Source organism: Aureococcus anophagefferens, assembly GCF_000186865.1.
Source record: "Aureococcus anophagefferens unplaced genomic scaffold AURANscaffold_2, whole genome shotgun sequence".
NCBI classification, from domain to species: domain Eukaryota; class Pelagophyceae; order Pelagomonadales; family Pelagomonadaceae; genus Aureococcus; species Aureococcus anophagefferens.
Window position 1 is genome coordinate 2,235,290 of NW_008705562.1, and position 19,571 is coordinate 2,254,860.

General features: G+C 73.6%; 8 protein-coding genes across 8 annotated transcripts; 4 read left to right on the forward strand and 4 right to left on the reverse strand.

The window, feature by feature from the left end:
• Positions 1 to 1,742: 1,742 nt before the first annotated feature.
• On the reverse strand, positions 1,743 to 1,964 carry AURANDRAFT_17197 (hypothetical protein; the record flags this gene model as incomplete). The annotated part of the gene is made up of 1 exon (XM_009035098.1): positions 1,743 to 1,964. A coding segment is annotated over one exon (222 nt), but the record flags the coding sequence as incomplete, so codon positions are not given.
• A 2,009-nt stretch (positions 1,965 to 3,973) lies between these two features.
• Positions 3,974 to 8,053, forward strand: AURANDRAFT_70714 (hypothetical protein; the record flags this gene model as incomplete). The annotated part of the gene is made up of 2 exons (XM_009034862.1): positions 3,974 to 6,420; positions 6,554 to 8,053. Coding segments are annotated over 2 exons (3,892 nt in total), but the record flags the coding sequence as incomplete, so codon positions are not given.
• Positions 8,054 to 8,976: 923 nt separating this feature from the next.
• AURANDRAFT_61309 (hypothetical protein) lies at positions 8,977 to 9,594 on the forward strand (the record flags this gene model as incomplete). The annotated part of the gene is made up of 1 exon (XM_009034863.1): positions 8,977 to 9,594. One exon carries the CDS (start codon positions 8,977 to 8,979, stop codon positions 9,592 to 9,594), a length of 618 nt encoding a protein of 205 aa, XP_009033111.1.
• A 377-nt stretch (positions 9,595 to 9,971) lies between these two features.
• On the reverse strand, positions 9,972 to 13,331 carry AURANDRAFT_61310 (hypothetical protein; the record flags this gene model as incomplete). Its single annotated transcript, XM_009035097.1, has 1 exon — positions 9,972 to 13,331. The coding sequence occupies one exon, from the start codon at positions 13,329 to 13,331 to the stop codon at positions 9,972 to 9,974; it is 3,360 nt and encodes a 1,119-aa protein (XP_009033345.1).
• A 1,384-nt stretch (positions 13,332 to 14,715) lies between these two features.
• AURANDRAFT_9211 (hypothetical protein) lies at positions 14,716 to 14,904 on the forward strand (the record flags this gene model as incomplete). The annotated part of the gene is made up of 1 exon (XM_009034650.1): positions 14,716 to 14,904. A coding segment is annotated over one exon (189 nt), but the record flags the coding sequence as incomplete, so codon positions are not given.
• A 93-nt stretch (positions 14,905 to 14,997) lies between these two features.
• On the forward strand, positions 14,998 to 16,410 carry AURANDRAFT_20259 (hypothetical protein; the record flags this gene model as incomplete). The annotated part of the gene is made up of 1 exon (XM_009034864.1): positions 14,998 to 16,410. A coding segment is annotated over one exon (1,413 nt), but the record flags the coding sequence as incomplete, so codon positions are not given.
• A 525-nt stretch (positions 16,411 to 16,935) lies between these two features.
• Positions 16,936 to 17,538, reverse strand: AURANDRAFT_19873 (hypothetical protein; the record flags this gene model as incomplete). The annotated part of the gene is made up of 1 exon (XM_009035096.1): positions 16,936 to 17,538. One exon carries the CDS (start codon positions 17,536 to 17,538, stop codon positions 16,936 to 16,938), a length of 603 nt encoding a protein of 200 aa, XP_009033344.1.
• Positions 17,539 to 18,481: 943 nt separating this feature from the next.
• Positions 18,482 to 19,363, reverse strand: AURANDRAFT_61312 (hypothetical protein; the record flags this gene model as incomplete). The annotated part of the gene is made up of 1 exon (XM_009035095.1): positions 18,482 to 19,363. The coding sequence occupies one exon, from the start codon at positions 19,361 to 19,363 to the stop codon at positions 18,482 to 18,484; it is 882 nt and encodes a 293-aa protein (XP_009033343.1).
• Positions 19,364 to 19,571: the final 208 nt, after the last annotated feature.

Consider the following 19,571-nt stretch of genomic DNA (forward strand, 5'->3'; position numbering starts at 1 on the left):
TGGCGCGCGCGGCCGCGGCCGGCCGCGCCCGCCTCGCGGGCGCCGCGCCGCACCCCTGGCGCCGCCGCGGGACAGCGCCGACTCCGACGCCGAGGCGCAGCAGGACAACCGCGGCAAGTACCACTGCGGCGCCTGCGGGAAGATCAAGACGAACCACGTCTGCCCCTTCAAGTCGCTGCCTTTCCAGCGGTCCATATGCATCCAGGTGCCGTCTCCCGTCCTCCATCCCCGCGCGCGCCGACGCGCCCCGCTCCCGCGCAGACGGACGCGATCTTCGCGACGTGCGTCGTCGCGAAGAAGGGCGGCGCCGCGGCGCCGCGGGGCAAGAAGCCGCCGACGGAGACGCAGGCCCTCGCCTGCGTGCCCAAGCCCGGCGACAAAATCATCGTCGTCGGCGGCAGGCGCCCCGGCCTCGAGAGGAAGAAGCACGCGGACTTGCACCGCCGGGTCGGGGCCGCCGCGGCGGTCGGCGTCGTCGCGGGCCCGGCGACGGCGACGGTCGGGGGCGACTACTAGAGGCTCGGAATTCGGCTTCCGCCGGCGCCGTATGTGTCCTCGACGGGCGATTCGTGTCCGTCGGGAGCGCGGGGCTAGGCGCCGAGGAGGAGGCACTTGAGGAGGCCTAGTCAAGTAGGAGGCCGAAACGGACTCGCCAACGGGCCGCGGTGAGCTCCACTCGAGCGGACAAGGCCCAGGCACGACGCTTCGCGACGCCGAACGCCGCGCGCAACACCCCCGTGCGCCGACCGCTGCGCCGCCGAACCATCCATCGCGCCGATCGCTGCGCCTCCATCGCGCCGACCGCTGCGCCTCCATCGCGCCGACCGCTGCGCCGCCGCACCGCAAACACAAAAGCCTCATGGAGGAGGGCGCCTCGGCCCGGTGCCCCATCTGCCTCCAGGACTGCGACCTGTCGCCGGCCTCGAAGCCCGGGCGGCGCGCCGTCGTCGTCACGCACTGCTCGCACGCGTTCCACATGGGCTGCCTCGCGGAGCACTACGGACACAACACCTCCGCGCGGTGCCCGATCTGCCGCTCGGACCTCGGCCGCTCGGAGCTCGTGTCGCCGACGCCGGCGGAGGCGCCCCGGGACCTCGACGCGGTCATGCGCTGCGAGTCGCTCCGGGGCCAGATCGTCACGCTCATCGGCGCGTGCGTGAACCAGGCGCTCCGCGCGGACCGGCGGCGCATGATCTGCTTCGCCTGCTTCGGCATCGCGAGCACCTGGAGCTGGCTCAACCAGATGGAGCACGAGTCCGCGCGGCGGGTCCGCGCGGTCCAGATGGAGCTCGCGCGCGTGGACCGCGTCAACCAGGACCTCCGCAGGATCGTCGCGTCCTTCCCCTTCGGGGCGCTCTTCCGACCTAAGCATTAGCTAGGACGTCGGCGTCCTCGTCGACGGCCTTGCCGTTCCGCCGCTTGGGCTTGCACGTGAGCGAGTCCGCGCGCGGCCGCTTCGGCGGCGCGACGTTCGCGACGACGGACTCCGGGAGCGCGTTCCGCGCGTTCCGGCAGGGCGTCGTCGTCGTCGTCGGCGGCGGCGGCGGCGGCGCGGAGCCGCGGCGCGCGGACAGGGGCCGGTCGAGTTTGTCGTCCGCCCTCGGCGACCGGGACCGGGACCGGGACCGCTTGCCGCCGTGCTTGGAGCTCCGCTCGCCGCCGCCCGAGTCGCGGCCGCCCGCGGTCGCGAACTCCCCGGGCAGGGACCGGTGCGCGTGGTAGGCGCCGAGCCGCTGCGCGGCGTTGAGGACGTCCTTCCAGTCGCCGTTCTGTTTGAGCGTCGCGCCGTGGCCGACGACCCAGCAGCCGAGGCGCGCGCGGCTGAGGAGCACGTTGAGCCGGTTCCGGTCCTTGAGGAAGCCGATGGTCTGGGGCCGGTCCTTCTTCCCGCAGGCGGGCGCGCGGACGCAGGACACGAGCACGAGGTCCTTCTCGCGCCCCTGGAACGCGTCGACCGTCGCGACCTCGACCTTGGCCGCCGCGGCGCGCAAAGGCCCCGGGAGCGCCCCGAGCCTGTCGCGGAGCGCGTGCGTCTGCGCCTTGTAGGCCGCGATGACCGCGACGTGCAGCTCCGGCGCTCTGGCCAGCACGACCTCCAGGATCCGCGCGACGAACTCGACCTCGGCGCCGTTCGCGTAGGACGCGGCGCGCGAGACGACCGTGCCGTAGGCGACGTCGTGGAAGGCCAGGTGGTCGCCGAACCAGGGGTTCGCCGCGACGAGCGCCGGCGGGAGCGCGTGGCTCTCGGGTGTCACGACGTCCGCCGAGCGCAGGCGCCCGTGGTAGAAGACGTCGCTCACGACGGCGCAGAGGTCGCGGTGCATGCGGTACTGCGTCTGCAGCATGTCCGCGCGCCGACCGCCGCGCCAGAGCCGCTCGAAGAGCGACTGGCCGAAGCCCCGGTCCCGCGTCTTCGGCGACAGCAGCGTCGCCGAGAGCTGGTCCGGGTCGCCGACGAGGACGACGCGCCTCGGGCCGTACTTGAGCGGGATCAGCGTCGACGTCTCGACGGCCTGCGCCGCCTCGTCGACGATGAGGGCGTCGAAGAGCGCCGACGGGGCCAGGCGCTCCGCGGCGTCGACGAGCGCCGCGCAGCCGCAGCCGCTCAGCGTCGCGAGGACGACGTCGCACCGCGCGAGCGCGGCCGCGCGCCGCTCGCCGAGCCCCTTCTTCTTCTCGCCCTCGGCCGCCGCCTCCGCGAGCCGGTCGAGCGTGAACGGCTCCAGCACCTCGAGCCCGTCGGCCGCGACCTTGTCGTCGCGGCGCTGGCCGCCGACGACGCCGACGCGGCAGATCCTGATATCGCGCCGTTGGCCGTCGGGCCCGAGCACGCCGTCCGTGTGCAGCCGGAGCGCGACCTCGTCGACGGCCGCGTTCGACGGCGCGGCGATGAGGAGCCGGCGGCTCGGCGGCTTGGCCGCGCGGACCGCGCCGCGGCCGCGGCCGCTGAGCGAGCCGCCGACGGCGATCCTCGTGCCGCCGCCCCGGCCGCGGCCGGGCAGCATGCCGCCGCGCGCGGGCCGCGCCGGGGCGACGGCGTCGTCGCCGAAGAGCAGCGCCGAGACCATGCCGCCGATGGTCTTGGTCTTGCCCGTGCCCGGCGGGCCCTGGACGAGCGCGTAGGGTTCGGCCGTCGCCGCGGCGGCGATGGCCTGGAACTGCGAATCGTTGTGCCCGTGCTCGAGCTCGGCCCAGAGGGCGGCGGGCGCCCGCGCCGGCGGCGGCGCCGCCGATGGCGCCACCTTCTTGGCGAGGAGCGGGTCCCGGAGCCGCGACGGCAGGCCCTCGAGCGCCGCCAGCGCCCGGTACTCGCGGACCGCGGTGAGCGCGTCGCCGACGACGGCGAAGTCGAAGTCGCCGGCGCGCGGTCCGTCCTTGGCGAGGAAGGCGACGCGCGCCGCGCTCTTGGCGCCCCGCTTCCCGCCGCGCGCGTCGGTCTCGTGGACGACGAAGCCAAAGTACCGCGCCTTGCCGTCGCGCGCGGCGACGACCGTGCCCTCGCCCCAGTCGCCCGGCGCGCTGCCGCCGCCGTGGCGCCGCCGATCGCCGCCCTTCGCTTCGCTCACGCTGAAGAACAGCAGCGCGTCGCGCGTAGTAGGGGACGTCGCGACGCAGCGGCGCGACGCCGCGACGGGCCGCGCGGCGCGCTGCCGCTCCTCGCGGAGCCCCGCGAGCGCCTCCTCGAGGACGTGCGGCTGCAGGATGTCAAAGGCCTCCCGCGCGCTCCCGTAGCCGCTGCCGCGCGGCACCTCCGGCAGCGGCCGGCGCTCGGACGGCAGCTCGTCGGCGCCCTGATGCTCGAGAAAGTCCCTTATGAAGCGCAGGTAGCACGGCCGCCACTCTTTGGTGGCCCAGTCGTTCGACATTTTCCTTGCTACTAGCCCGTGCGTTGCAAACTACACCGGCACCTCGCCCATCGTCGAGTCACGCGACGCTTCATCGTCGCCGCATCGTCGGCGGCATCCGCTGTGGCAAGCGCTCGCGCCGCCACCCGCACGGTCGCGCGCGTCGTCGACGGCGAGACCACCGACGAGTTCGGGGGCTCCGCTCGTGCCGTCGAGCTCTCCTACGAAAAGTCCATCGCGGCGGCCCGGCTCGTCCGGGGTCGTGGCCTTCCTCGCGAGCCACGCGACGATGGACTCGGACAGCGACGACGCGTCGCTCGAGGACGAGGAGGCCGTCGGCGGGCGGTCGCGGGACCTGCTCAGCAGCTTCTACGGGAAGATGGCGAGCGACGTCGCGCCGCCCGAGGAGGAGGAGGACGAGGCTTTGGACCCCATCGACCGCGAGGACTTCGACGCCGACGCGCACGTGCGCGGGTTGCTCAAGACGGAGCCGCTGCCCAAGCTCCTGGAGCGCGACGACGCGCTCTGCCGCGAGGTCAAGTCGCTGAGCGGCGACATGCAGATGCTCGTCTACGAGAACTACAGCAAGTTCATCGGCGCGACGGACACGATCCGCGACATGAAGGACAACGTCGGCGGCATGGAGGGCGAGATGACGTCGCTGAGCGCGGCCATGGCCGACATCGACGCGACGTCGGCCAAGGTGAACGCGTCGCTCGCGGACAAGCGGTCGCAGATCGACAAGCTCGTCCGCGCGCGGCGGCTTCTCAAGCGCCTCGAGTTCCTCTTCGAACTGCCGAAGAAGCTGGCGGCGGCCATCGCCGACGGGCGGCACGGCGAGGCCGTCACGTCGTTCCAGGCCGTCGACGGCGTCCTGCGCAAGTACGCGCACGTGCCGTCGCTCGCGGACATCCACGCGGAGTCCGCCGCGATCGTCGCCGGTCTGAGGGACGCGCTCCTCGAGGAGCTCGCGCGGCCGCCGGCGGCGGGCGCGCCGTCGCTCGCGGCCGCGGAGGGCGGCGTGCTCGCGCGCGTCGTCCTGCTCGGCGACCTCGGCGCGGACGCGGCGGCATCCGAGGCCGCCGCGTTCGCGTGCGTCGACCGCCACGTCGCCGCGGCCGTCGACGGCGCGGCGCTCGACGGCGCGGCGACGCTCGAGGGCCGCGTCGCGGCGCTCACGGCGGCCTTCGTCGGGCCCTACGGCGCCGGCGCGGCCCAGCTGGCCAAGGTCGCGGAGCTGACGGACGCGCGGCTCGCGGGCGTCGCGCCGGAGACGCCGCGGCCGAGCCTGGACCAGTCGCGGGCCGACCTCGTCGCCAAGTACGTGCTGCGCCTCGAGCGCGTCCTCGCGGCGGCCGAGGGCCACGGCCCGCCGACGGCCGAGGCCGCGGCCGCGCTCGCGGCCGCGCTCGCCGCGGCCGTCGACGGCGCGAGCCGCGGGGCCGGCGACGACGGCCTCGGCGCGCGCGTCGCCGCCGTCGCCGCGCGGGCCGCGGCGGCGGCGGCCGACGGCGCCTTCGCCGGCGCGCGCCGGGCGGCCGCGGACGCCGTCGCGCGCCTGCCCGGCGCGGTGTGCCGCGGCGAATCGGCCGCGCTCGACGCGGAGCCCAAGAAGGCCGCGGAGCTCGTGCGGGGCGCCGTCGCGGAGGCGTTGGCGCTCGCCGCGCCCCTCGCGCCGTTCCTGGGCGCGGGCGACGCCGCGGAGGACCGGGAGCGGCGCTACTACGCGTGGGTCCGCGACGCGGTCGAGTCGCTCGGCGGCGTCGCCGCGGGGCCCGCGCCGTCGGCCGTCGCCGGCGACGGCGACCCGCCGGCGGGCCGGCCGGAGATCCGCGACGCGCCGCGGCCCTTCGCGGGCCTCGCGGCGTCCGCGGGCGCGGAGCCGCCGGAGCCGCCCGCGGGCGCGGACGCCGCGAAGGACGGCGCCGTCGCGCTCGCGGCGCTCTGCCGCCTGCTCGGCGACGCGAGCCCCGGCTACGGCGAGCTAGCGGCGGCGCTCCTGGCGGCGCACGTCGACCTCGTCCACGGCGACGTGTCGCGCCGCGTCCTCGACGCGCTCGACGGCGACGCGCTCGCCGCGGCCGTCGCCGCGGCCGCCGCGACCGCGGCGCCCCGCCACACGGACGCCGTCGCGGCCTGCGTCGCGCTCGTCGCCGCCGCGGGCCGCCGCGTGCGCGCCGCGGCGCGGAACCCGGGCGACGCGCCGCTCGACGACGCGGACGCGGCCGACGACGACGCCGCGGCCGCGGCGGCGGCGGCGACGACGCGCATGGCCGCGCCCCGGGCGCCGACGCAGGCGGGCAAGCGCGGCGGCGGCATCGAGCTCGACGTCGAGCGCCTCTTCACGTCCAAGGCCGCGCCCAGGGCCGCGGCCGCGGCCGACGACCCCGCGTCGCCGGCGGGCGTCCGCGCGGCGCTGCTCCGGCGCCTCGCGCGCGCGCTCCTCGACGCCGTCCGCGACGCGACGCTCTCGCGGCCCCAGTACGCCCAGCTCGAGCGCGACGCGCGCTACCTCCACGCGGTCCTGCCGAGCCACGTCCCGGACGCGGACGCGCGCCGCGCGATCGAGCTCGCCGTCGCCGACTTCCTCCAGGGCGCGAGCGACCGCTGCCTCGATTAAAACCACCTAGTGCGTGCCGTGGCGGCCGAAGCGGTCGGGGGTCTCGAAGTTGACGTCCCACTTGAAGGGCAGGTCGCCGGCCGCGTAGGGCGCGGGCGGGCAGGCGAAGTGGAGCGGCACGACGACGTCGCCGGCCGCGGCGGAGGCCGTCGTCTTCGAGTCTCCCACGTACAGAATCCCCATCTCCCAGTGCATCACGAAGAGCTGGGAGTCGTTCTTCTGCCGCGCGCCGTGGGCGCCGCCCGAGAGGTTCGAGGACGTGAGGAAGGACCAGCGCACGTCGGCGCCGTCGGCCGAGATCCTCGACCACGTCTTCACGTGCGGCATCGCCGTCCGCCGCGCGCGCACGTAGTCGTCGCCCGCGCCGGAGACCCACTTGCGGAGCGCGGCGCGCGGCGCGAGGTCCACGTTCTTCGCGTAGGACGGCATGCAGCCGCCGGCCGCGTAGCCCTCGCTGCTTCGCCGGACCTCGTCCGACGTCGGCCAGACGAGGCGCAGCGGCGCGCGCGGCGCGCGGTCCGCGGCGAAGCTGTCGCCGAGCGAGTCGAGGAGCTTCTGCGACGGCTTCGAAAACGAGGAGAAGTTGCATACGATCTCGTCGCCCTCGCGGCCGCGCGCGGGCGCCTCCGCGAGGACCTGCGCGACGCGGTTCATGCCGAACGCGTGCAGATCGGCGCCCATGTGGTAGCCCGGCGCCGACGTCACGAGGCGCCCGCGCGCGCCCGAGAAGTCGAAGCGGCGAAGAGCGGCGGCGAGGTCCATGACGGGGGCGTCGTCGAAGGCACGGCCGAAGCCGCGCCAATTCCGCGCCGCGCCGCCCGCGTGGACCTGGAGCGTGTCGACGTAGCGGCAGAGCGCGTCCTCGAAGTCGCAGGCGCCGGCCGCCGCGGGCGCCTTGGGCGGGAACTCCTGCATCCAGATGCCCTGGGACTTGTGGTCCCAGTCCGTCGGGATGAGGTTCGCGGTGTGCACGGCCACGCGGAGCGAGTCCTCGAGGCCCACGAGGAAGAACTTGCTGTGGTGGCAGCCCCAGTCGTTCTTGAAGGGGCGCCCCGTGCCCGCGTGGAGGAACTCGAGCTTCTTGGGCGTCATGTCGTGGATCTCCGCGCGCGGAAACAGGCCCTGGAGGTCGCGGGCCGTGCGCGCCTCGCCGTGGAAGACGACGACGCGCTCGACGTCGCGGAGCGCGGGCCACGCACGCGCGAGCCAGCCGCCGGAGATCATGTAGTTGCTGATCACGACGAACTTGGGGCGGCCCATGGCGACGTCGGCGATGGAGACGGCGCCGCGGTTGCCCGGCGACGCCGCGCCGAGCGACGTGCAGTAGAGCGGCCGCCACGCGTAGGCCGCCGGCGCGGCCGACGCGGCCGACGCCGCGGGCGTCGCGCCGCCCTGCGACCCGAGGCACGCGACCTCGTCGTCGTCGTCCGAGCCGCGGAGGTCGATGCAGGTGCGCTTGGCTGCGGCGCCGTCCTCCTCTTCAAGCGTGCGCTTCTGCGTGGCGCGTTGCGTGCCGCAGGTGGCGCACGCTAAGAAAGCGTCGTTTTCATTGATCATCGTACATGCGCCGCACTCCCACGGCATCGGGCCGAGCAGGACTTTCAGCTCATGCCTTGACCCCGGCATCCGGGGTCCCGCCTCCCGGCGTCGGCCCGTGCGCGCGAACGCGGTCGTCCCTATTTCGGAAAAACGGTCAGTACCGGCGGGTACGTCTAAGGAAGGCCCCAGCAAACTCTCACGCCCAACGGTGAGGGTGTTGCAGCGATCGGATGGCGTTCGTCCGATCCCTAGAGGAAATCCAGCCCAAAACCGACCCTTACGCGACGACATACGAGTCATTTTCGGCGCTCTAAAGGGCCGCGCGCACGTCGCCATGACCATACGCGACGGTCTGGCCAAAAAGACCGCGCGACGGCAGCGTTTTCTCGTCGGCGAAAAAAACGCGTCTCGGGCACCGAAAACGACCCCGAAACCGTCGGCGTGTCGCGGGACGTCGACGGGTCCCAGGGTCGTGCGCTTCGCGTCGCAGGTGTTGTGGTAGTCAAGGGCGGCCTCCGCAGCAGCCAGAGATCGTTGGAACCGCCGTCATCGATGCGAACTCGCCCGCCAGCGTCTCGCTGCGCGCTTTGAGCGCCAGTCCGCGGTCGAAATACGTGCGTCGGGACGATGTTCGACGTCGCGCCCCGTCCGCAGTACCTTCGTGGACCCTCCGAAGCGCTCGCAGCAGCCGCCGTAGTCGCGCGCGGCGCGGAAGGCGGTCCCGTCGACCGACCTCCACTGGTTTGCACTGCGGAGCGCACGGGCTGGTTTCGCGACGCGTTCGGGTTCCCGCGCCTCGATACGCTGCACACGCACTCTCAGTAGGGTCCTCTCGCGGCCTGCAAAGTTTCCCAAATAGGGACGGCCGCGTTCGCGCGCACGGGCCATCGCAAAAACCGCCACTGCGAGGCGGGACCCGGCTCCCCGGCTGGCCGGGTTGATGGTGAAGATGTGGTGAAGCCAGAGAGCACGATGGCCAAGGCGGAGAGAGCCGCCGAGCTCCCACCAGCCGAGGGCGCCGCCGCGCTGGCCGAGTCGGAGAGCGCCGCCGAGCTCCCACCCGCCGATGACGCCGCAGCTCCTGAGCTCCCGCCTCTCGAAGCGGACGACGGCTACGACGACGGCTACGACGACGACGAGGAGGACGACTTCTTCGCGCCGCCGGCGGAGGACGCGCCCGTGAAGAGCAGGAAGCGCAAGCTCGAGGAGGCCATCGCCGCGCAGCACGTGTCGGCGCACAGCCTCGAGCGCGACTACAAAGAGACGGCGCCCCCGCCGCCCGCGGAGGCGGACGCGCCGCCGGAGCCGACGCCCGAGGCCGAGCTCGCGGCCGCGGACGCCGCGGGCGAGGTCGCGCGCATCCAGGCCGAGCTCGCGCGCGACTACCCCGGCCGCCACCAGAAGCCGAAGCCCGCGCCCGGCGTCGACAAGCGGTCCATCGCCCCCGGCCAGAAGGACCGCAAGGGCAAGCCCGTGACCTTCAACAGCAAGGAGAAGCGGTCGCGCGCGGCGCGCGGCGACAACGACTACGTCCAGGAGGAGAAGCGCATCCTGCGCCAGGCGACGGACGGCTACGCCATGGGCTACTGATCCGGCGCGACGCGGCGTCCCCGTGGTTTTCCCGTGGAAGTCGGAGCCGCGTGACGACACTCAAAAGGCCGAATTCGAAGGGGGTCCGGGGGCGACCCCGGGTCGAGGCCCCCTCGTGCTGAACTTACGTGCGAGAAGGTGGGCGCGCTCGCTTACAGAGCGGGCCCCGGACGGTTCCACTCCCCGAGCGCGCGCGCGTGCTTCCCTTCCGCGCGGCGTCGTCGACCGCCGCGCCCCGCGCAGGTCGGACGCGGGGAGGCCTGTGTTAAATCTATTGTGGATAGATCCGCTTCGGTCGGACGCGGGGAGGCCTGTGGATTCCTAAACCTATGGTGGATAGATCCGACGCGGGCAGACGCGGGCAGACCTGTGAATTCTTATTGTGGATAGATCCGCTTCGGGGAGCCGCCGGGCGACGGCGGGCAGACCGTCTTGAAGTGGCCGTCGACGTCGAGGTCGAGGACGTAGAGCCGCCCGGCCTCGTCGCCGACGGCGAGCGTCGCCGTGTCCGCGTGGACCGCGCCCTGGCCGCCGACGCCGTCGGGCGACCCGAAGCGCGCGGCGGCGGGGAAGAGCGCGACGACCTCGAGGAGCTCCTTGGGCCGGCCGCGGTTGAGCGCGCGGTTCGGCCGCGGCCGCCACGCGTGGAGCAGCTTGCTCTCGGACGCGGTGACGAAGAGGTCGCCCGCGAGGACGGCGCACCAGGCGATGGGCGAGCCCAGGGCGCCGCGCGCCATCATCTCCAGGCGGCCCTCGCGCCGCGAGAGGAGGTGGAGCGCGGCGTCGCGGCCGAACGTCGCCGCGAGGACGTCGCTCCCGTTCGGCGACAGCGCGAGCGACGTGACCCAGCCGCCCAAATCCTCCGACGCGACGTGCGTCGCGCTGTCCAAACCCGTCCAGACGCGCACGCGGCAGTCGTTGTCGCCCGTCGCGACGACGTCCGCGGCCGTCGCGACCGCGAGCACGCTGTCGGTCTTCGCCGCGCGGTCGTGGTCGAGCGTCGTCAGCACCGCCGGCGCCGGCCCGGCCAGATCCATGACGACGACCGCCGCCGCGTCGCCCGCGAAGATCACGAGATCCTTGGCGCCCCAGGCGCACGCGTTCACCCAGTCGCCGAACGGCAGCGCGGCCAGGGACGCGCCGGTGGTCGCGTCGAGCACGTGGAGCCGCCGGTAGGCGCCGCAGGCGACGCGCGCGCCGTCGGCGTCGAGGGCGAGGCTCGTGATCGCGTCGTGGCCGCCGCTCTCCAGCTTCGGCGCCGTCCACAGGACCGCCTCGCCCGTCGCGTCGAACGCGCGGACGACGCCGCCGACGTCGGCGACGACGAGCGACCCGTCCGGGCGGCAGACGACGCCCGAGATGGCGCGGTCGCTGCCGGGGATCGCGTCCTGCGTCTGGACCAAGCGCAGGTCCCAGACGCGGCACGTGCCGTCGTCGCCCGCCGTCGCGCAAAAGCCGCCGAAGGGCGCGACGGCGGACACGGCCGCGCTGTGGCCCCGGAGCGCGTGCGACGCGCCCGTCTTCGCGCAGATCAACCGCGCGGTCCGGTCCTCGGAGCCCGACAGCGCCCAGAGCTCGTCCTGGAAGCGAAAGAGCCGCACGACCTTGGCGACGTCGCCGTGCGCCGCGACGACGCGGGCGACGGTCCCCGTCGTCGCGTCGTAGAGCGCGACCCTGCCGTCGTCGCCGGCCGTCGCGACGCAGGCCTCGACGGCGTCGACGGCGTTGATCTTCTCGTCGTGGGCCGCGGCGAAGGCCGACGGCGCCGCCGACGCGCCGATCGGACACGCCGCGAGCGCCGTCCCCCGCGCGGCCAGCAGCGACGCGCCGTCCGCGGAGAAGCAGACGGCGGCCGCGCCGCCGTCGACGGTCGCCAGGCGCGCGTTCGACGACCCGTCGCCCGCGAAGACGACGGACGCGGCGCCGAGCGCGAGCGCGAACCTTTCGCCGTCGGGCGCCCAGCGCGCGTCGCACACGAAGCCCTCGGGCACGTCGTAGGCCGCGAGCTTCTCGGCCGTGTCCACGTCGAAGAGGAACGCGTCGGAGCCGCCGTCGCCCCGGCGCGCGACGCTCAGGAGGTGGTGCTCGCGCGACGGCGAGAACGCGACGAGCGAGACGTCGTCGCCGTGGCCCGCGAGCAGCGCGCGCTCGTTGCCGTCGCCGTCGAGGACGTGGACCTTGCGGTCCGAGCCGCCGCAGGCGACGCGCGTCCCGCTCCGGGACGCGGACGCGGCCCAGAAGTCGCACGCGGGGTTCGCGAACGTCGCGACGCAGGGCGGCGGCTTCTCGTCGCCGTTCCGCCAGAGGAAGAGGCCGCCGGCGTCGGGCGCGGCGGCGCGCACCTCGGACGTGCGTCGCGCGTTCCGCGCCTGCTGCGCCCAGAGGCCCGCGACCCAGCGGTCCGGGCCCAGGACGTGCGCGTTGGCCCGCGCCGTCTCCGCGAAGTCGCGGAACGCGCGCTCCTTTGGAAACGCGCGCGCCGCGGCCTCGTAGTCGCGCGCGAGGTCGCCGGCGAGGCCCGCCGCGCACTTGCGCTCGCCGTAGGCCACGGCGCAGAGGTACCTCTTCGCGGCGGCGGCGTCGCCGGCGCCGACGGCGTGCGCCGGCAGCCGCGAGAGGACCTGCGCGCCCGCGTCGCCGCCGTCGTAGCGCGCGGCGAAGTAGCGGAAGAGCACGGCGTGCGCGTCGCGCTTCGCGCCCTTCTTCCCGAGCCAGCGCCGCTCGACGGCGTCGCGCGCCTGCTGGTGGACGAAGCGCACGACGGGCGCCGCCTCGCGGAGCGCGGCGCCGCGGAGCGCGGCCGCGAGCGCCTTCGCGGGCTTCTCGCCGACGACGTCGACGAGCTCCGCGGGGAACAGGGCGCCGCCCGAGACCCAGATGGAACAGAGGAGCAGCTTCGCCGCGGCGTCGTCGGGCAGGGCCGCGAGCAGCGCGTCGTAGGCGCCCGCGACGGTGCCGGGCCAGTCGCCCGCGACGTAGCCGACGAGCCGGAGGTAGAGCGGGCTCGACCGGTCCGCCTTGCCCTCGAGCTTCCGCAGCGCCGCCATCGACCCGCCGAGCGCGAGGAGCGCCGCCTGCTCGCCGGCGTCGAGGGGCGGCAGCGCGAGCGTCCGGCCGGCGACGTCGAAGCGCGCCCGGAGCGCCCGCAGCGTCTCGACGACGCGCGCGTCCCCGCCGTTGGCGCCGCCCTCGATGCACGTCGCCAGGATCGTCGCCGGCCCGCCGGCGGGGATCCAGCCGAGGGCGCGCGCCGCCTCGCCGTCGAGCTCGTTGAGCGCGTCGAGGACGACGAGCACCTTGGCGCCGTCGCCCGCGAGGGCCTCGAGGGCCGCGGCGAACCAGCCGCCGAGGCCCAGGGCGTCGTCCGGGATCGTCGCCGCCGGCGGCGCCAGGCCCCGCGCGTCGAGGTCGCGCCGGAGCGCCGCGCAGAGCGCGCCGAGCGCGCGCGGCAGCGACGTCGACCCCGCCGCCGCGCCGACGAAGACGCAGCGGACGACGTCGAAGGCGCCCTCGGCGCGCAGCGCCGCGACGGCCGACGCGACGAAGGTCGACTTGCCGCTGCCGCTCGGCGCGACGACGGCGCACAGGCCGCCGCCGTCGATCAGGCGCCGCAGTTCCCGCGCCGGCGCCGGCCGCTCGAGGAGCTCTGCGCCGGCCCGCTCGAGGATGCCCGCGTCGCCGTCGACGATGACTTCGTCGCGCGGCGCGCCGGCGTCGCAGGAGGCGCCGCCGCCCATGCGGCTAGAACGCACCAGTCGGGCTGCCCATCGTGGGCGCTCGGCCCGTCAGCTCTCTGGGGTAATCCTGCACTGCAAGTTGCAGAGGTAACGTTTCCAGTCAACAGGGGCAGCTATTTCGCAGATACTGAAACGTGCGGGGGCTGCCATCGATATCCGCCCGGTGTCCGGCGCCATGCGGGACCCGGCCTTCATCCAGGGGCGCTTCAGCGCGCACGCGACGCTCATGGCCGTCTGCGCCGACGAGATGGTCGCGTGCCTCGAGGAGACGGCGGGCCTCGGGCCGAACGTGGACCAGTCCGCCGTCGGCCTCAGCCTCGAGGCGGACTCGGCCGCGCTGCGGCCCGTGCTCAAGAAGCTCGAGGGCCTCCTCGCGCGCATCGAGGAGCGGCGCGTCCGGAGCCTGCGCCTCGCCGAGATCGACGGCGACGGCGTCATCACCTACGGCGAGCCCGAGGAGGAGCGCTACGACCTGTCGCGGCCCGGGGGCCTCGCGCCGCTCCTGGACGCGCCGGAGGCGGGCGCGGGCGCGCCGCCGTCGCCCGACGACGGCGCGCGCGACATCCCCCCCCTCGGCGCCGTCGCGGCCTACGGCGGGCCCTCGCCGCTCAGCTCCGTGCGCGAGTCGCGGACCGAGCCCGGCGCCGACGGCCGGCGGGGCAGCGACGAGTGGAAGGAGGAGGGCGTGCCGTCCGAGGAGGTCGTCGCCTTCGACCACGCGTCCAAGTCGTCGACGCCCCGAGACGCGGGGGACACGGCGTCGGCGCCGTCGCGGGACCTCGCGGTCGTCGAGGCCGAGAGCGGCGCGGGCGAGGGCGCGGAGCGGTCGCCCGCGAGCGCGATGCGCGCCATCTCCGAGGGCCGCCAGCTCGCGGCCATCGCGCCGGGCCCGCCGCCCGCCGACGACTCGCCGACGCGGTCCCACGCGAAGAGCCAGGCCATCGTGCCCGCGTCCGGCCGGCCCGCGGAGAGCCGGCGGCGGTCGACGGAGAGCTCCGCGAGCGACGCGCTCGCGCGCGCCGGCGGCCGGGCCGCGGGCGTCCTGACGCCCGAGAAGCACGCGCGCGCGGCGCCGTCCGGGCGGACGACGTGGCGCAAGGACCAGGGCGACCGCGCGAAGATCGCCGAGGAGCTGCGCGCGAAGCACCGGCCCGAGGGCATGCCCCTGCTCAAGCAGATCTCCGTCAAGACGGCCCACGCGGCCATCGGCCACGCGACGCTCCACTCCGCGCGGCACACGGAGAAGCACGGCGACGAGTCCAAGGAGCCCGCGCGGCCGCGGACGGCGCGCGACGCCAAGGCGCCGCGGACGCACACGATGATGCTCCAGAGCGAGGCGGGCAAGGCGGCCCAGACGACGGAGCTGCTCTTCCGCGCGCGCTGCCGCGAGATCTTCAACAACATCGACGCGGACCACAGCGGCGAGATCGACCTCGAGGAGCTCGGCGTCGCGATGAAGCTCCTGGGCCGCGAGATGGCGCCCGAGGCCGTCAAGGAGATGATGGCCAAGTTCGACAAGGACGGCGACGGCAACCTCGACATGGACGAGTTCGTCGCCCTCATGTCGGAGAAGGAGAAGGAGCGGTCCGAGCGCGCGGCGGAGGTGCTCAAGCAGCGCGCCGAGGCGATGGCGCGCCAGGGCAACATGGCCAAGCTGAAGAAGCGCATGGTCCAGACCGACGGCATCGCCATGCCCGACAACACCTTCGTGCAGATCTGGGACATCATGGTTTTGTTATTAATCCTCGTCCTCTTCCCGCTCCTGCCGCTCATGCTCGCGTTCCCCGTGATCAGCAAGACCATGCGCCAGTTCGACACCTACTGCGACATCGTCTTCGTCGTCGACATCGTCAAGAACTTCCACGTGGGCTACGTCGACGCGAACGACGTGCTCCACATGGACCGGAAGGAGATCGCGCGGAACTATCTGACGGGCTGGTTCTGGCCCGACGTCGCGTCCGTGATCAGCGTGCTCAAGTGGATCGACATGGGCGACAGCGAGACGTTCCTGTCGATTTTGAAGATGGTCAAGCTCTTCAAGCTCTTCCGGACCGCGCGGCTTTTAGACCACCTCGCGCCCTACTGGTACCAGGTCCAGGACTACTACCACTTCCACATCTCCGACGCGTGGATCAAGCTCTGCAAGCTCTTCTTCTTCCTCATCGTCCTGGCCCACTGGATGGGCTGCGTGTCCTACGCGCTCGCGCGGTTCTGGAACTTCCCCCGGTCGTCGTGGGTCGTCGTCGCGGGTTTGGTCGACGAGGACGGCGCGAACCTGAAGACCGTCATCTCCCAGTACTCCTGGTGCGTCTGCCGCGCGCTGGGGCTCATCGTCATGGAGTCCTACGAGTCGCCCTACTCGTCGGGGACCTGCGTCGAGACCGACGGCTGGTGCACGATCGAGACGTGGACGATCCTGCTGTCGCTCTACGTGGGCTCCATCTTCTACGCGGCGCTGATCTCGAACATCTCGAGCATCGTCGGCGACATGAACGTGAGCAAGCGGCGCTTCGAGGAGATGGTCCACAACACGGACGAGTACATGATCACGAAGAACATCCCGCGCGACCTCCGGGAGCGCGTCCGCGAGTTCTACCACCTGCGCTACGCCAAGGGCCGCATCTTCGACGAGGGCCAGATCCTGGATTCGTTGAACGCGGAGCTGCGCACGGAGATCGCGTCCTACAACACGCGCGCGGTCGTGTCCGTCGTGCCGCTCCTCGCGAACAGCCCGCTCCGGTTCACGCGCGCGATGACCGTGGACATGAGCCCGACGATCTACTTCGCGCGGGACCTCGTGGTCCAGGAGGGCAACTCGGGCGACGAGATGTTCTTCATCTCCAACGGCATGGCGGAGATCCTGCTCCGCGCGTGCGGCAACGTCGCGATCCACGTCATCTCGGACGGCTGCTACTTCGGCGAGGTGGCGGTGCTCTTCGACGGCAAGCGCACGGCGTCGATCCGCACGCTGTCCGTGACGGTCATGTACAGCCTGAGTGCGAAGTCGCTCCTCGCGGCCATCGCGGACTTCCCCGAGATCGAGGCGTACTTGCAGCGCATCGCGAAGCTCCGGCGCGACTTCTTGCTGGAGCTCGGCAAGGCCTTCGCCGAGGACACGCCGCTGCCGGAGAAGGACGACCCCGAGGACAAGCTCACGGGCCTCTACGGCTTCGAGGAGCAGGCGTCGGCCGCGCGGCTCACGCACGCGAACTCGGTGTACCCGGAGTTCGACCACGCGTCGAAGACGCCGTCGCCCCAGAAGCTGACGCCGCGCGGCGGGCCGGGCCCCCCGGGCGCGCCGAAGCCGAACCTGGCGAACTCGCCGTCGAAGGGCCACCTCGCGATGCTCAAGAACCAGCCCACGAAGGCCGAGCTCGCGATCCTCGACGAGGACCGGCCCTCCGTGTCCTTCTCGCCCGCCGAGGTCCTCGAGGCCGCGTCCCAGGAGCGGGCGAAGAAGCTCCACGACAAGCAGGTGCGCCTCCTCGGCAAGGCCGAGCGCACGCGCGCGACGGTCGTCCAGATGAAGGGCTCCGCGGGCGACCAGCGGCACAACGTCCGCAAGTTCGCGCGCGCGACGGGCCAGTTCTAACGCGGCGTCCTCCTAGTCGAAGGTTATGGCGGCGCCGGGCGTCTCGTAGACCCAGGGCTCGAGGGCCGCCGCCGCGGGGACGAGGCCGCCGTCGGGGAACCAGAGCGCGAGCTCGCGCGCCGCGGACGCCTCCGAGTCGGACGCGTGGACGAGGTTGCGCCGCCAGTGGCTCCCGAAGTCGCCGCGGATCGTGCCCGGCGGCGCGCCGACGGGGTCCGTCGGGCCGACGAGCGCGCGCGCGGCGCCGATCGCGCCGCGGCCCTCGAGCGCGCACGCGACGACGGGGCCCGACGCGAGGAAGACGCACGCGCGCTCGAAGAAGGGCTTCGCGCGATGCTCGTCGTAGTGGGCCTCGGCGAGCGACCGCGGCGCCACGCGCTGGCGCAGGCCCACGAGCGCGAGGCCCCGGTCCTCGAAGCGCTGCAGCAGCCGCCCGACGAGCCGCCGCTCGACGGCGTCGGGCTTCAGCAGCACGAGCGTGCGCTGCGCGAGCGTGCCGTCGTGCTCGACGGCGCGCGGCGGCGCCGTGCACAGGCGTCGCGTCGGCGCTGTGACGGCGCGCGTCGGCGCGCTTTGCGCGCGCTGCTGCGCGAGATGGCAAAGAGCTCTCCGCATCGCGATCAATTGCCTCTGCTGAGGCGAGTTGACATCTTGTTGATCATTGAGGTTCGTCGAGCCTTGACAGCTGCAATGGGGCTGCCCCAAAAGAATAACTTGTGGATCCCGCGCGTGTTCTGTAGTTGGAGCTTTTGACACCCGCTCGTCGCCCGGGTCGGGTCCCGCGGCCCGGGTCCTTGACGACCCCGAGATGATCTCGGAGTCGTTCTCCTACGATTCGCCCGTGTCTGTCGCCAGCAAGCACTTCGAGGACGAGCTCGTGCGGCCGCACCCGGAACATTGCAAGGTCGTGCGCCAGCAGCCCGGCGGGGAGACGCGGGCGCGCGCGTCGCCGACGCCGATCATCACCGCGGGGGCGGACCCCAAGACGCCCGCGGCGCGGCACCCGCTGCAGAGCCCGCGCGCGATCCCCGGCCGCGCCCGACGGCGGAGCACGCGCGGCGACGAGGGCGCGCGGACCAAGCCGAAGCCGCCGCCGCCGCCGAGCCCGCCCAAGGGCAATCGGCGGCCCCTCGTCGTGACCCAGGACCCGAAGAGCGCCTTCGTCGACATCGTCGTCGAGCCGCGCGGCGCGGGCCGCCGCCGCGGGCCGCCGCTCCCGCCGATCCCGACGCCGACGCCGGAGCACTCGGCGGCGGACATCGAGGCCCCCGAATGCTCCGTGACGCGGGCGCCGACGCCCCAGCTCGCCGACAAGAAGCCGGTCTTTGACGACGGTGGACATTGGGGCCACTTCCTCTACTTGGACGAGAAAGGCGCGCACCCCTGCAGCTGGCTGAAGCGCAACCCAAAGGCGCCGCGGCCGGCCTGAGCGCCGCCCCCGCCGCGAGGCGCGAGTGCCCGATATCCGCTTGCCCGCGCCGCCCCCTTCTGTGACGACCGGGACCTCCCAAGACGGGACGTCCCCTCCGCGAGAGCCTGTTCTCTAATTTGCTTGGATTTACTGGATCGCGCCGTTCAAGTTGCGGAAGAATTGCGGATAGAGCGCGGCGTAGCGCGCGCGGGACCGGACGGCGAGCACGACGCAGAGCAACGTCGCAAAGGCCGCGAGCGCGGCGGCGACGAGCGCGGCGTTGAGGAAGCACCCGCGGCCGACGCACGTCGCCGACGCCGCGAGGCCCTGGCTTTTGATCTCTCTCTGGTAGAGCGAGCCGAAGAGGAGCGTGGCCATGAGGTAGGAGGCGGCGCCTTCCGCCAGAGAGCCCGCGCTGTAAAGTGATGCGAAGGACGCGAAGCCCCATATCTCGGAATAACACGGCACGATGCCGCCGTTCAATCCTCCGTAGGCGTAGCCGCCGACGACCACCGCGCCGTACAAAGACGCGGGCGTGCCGATCGCGAGAAGTCCCATGGCCGCCGCCGTCAGGGCGCAGAAAAAGGCGAGCGTCGCGGGCCGCGGCGCGCCCCGCGCCGCGAGCAAGTGGTCGCCCAGGGCGCCGGCGCTGAGCCTGCCGAGGCAGTTGCAGACGCTCAGGATACTCACGAACGCGTCCTCCGTGCCCTCGGGCAGGCTGGGAACCGCGGGCACGATCTGGCCCAGGTTGTTGATGAGGATGAGGCCCGGGCCCGAGGAGCAGACGAAGGCGACGAAGAGGATGCAAAAGTCCTTCGTGCGGATCGCGTCGAGGAACGCAAAGTCGGGCGCGTCCGAGGCCCGCGGCTCTTCGGAAAGGAGCGGCGCCTCGAGGGCCGAGGCCTTGGCGCCCGGGTCCGGGTCGGCGCGCGAGCGCAGGAACGCGAGGACGCAGCAGAAGATCGCGGCGACGAGAGCGCCGAGCGCGACGCGCCCGGTTCCCGCGGCGGCGGCCGAGCTGAATTGCATGGCGAGCGCCGCGGCGACGAGAGAGAACGCGAGGAAGCCCGTCAGGCCGAGCGCGACGGCGAGGCCGCGCGCGGCGGCGGCGCGCGTCTCCGCGTCGCGGCCCGGCTCCGGCGCGTCGGCGTTGCGCGCGGTCGCGGCGAGGTACACGGCCGCGAACGCGACGTTCGCGAGCGCGATGGCGAGCACGAAGGGCGCGACGCGCGGCCGG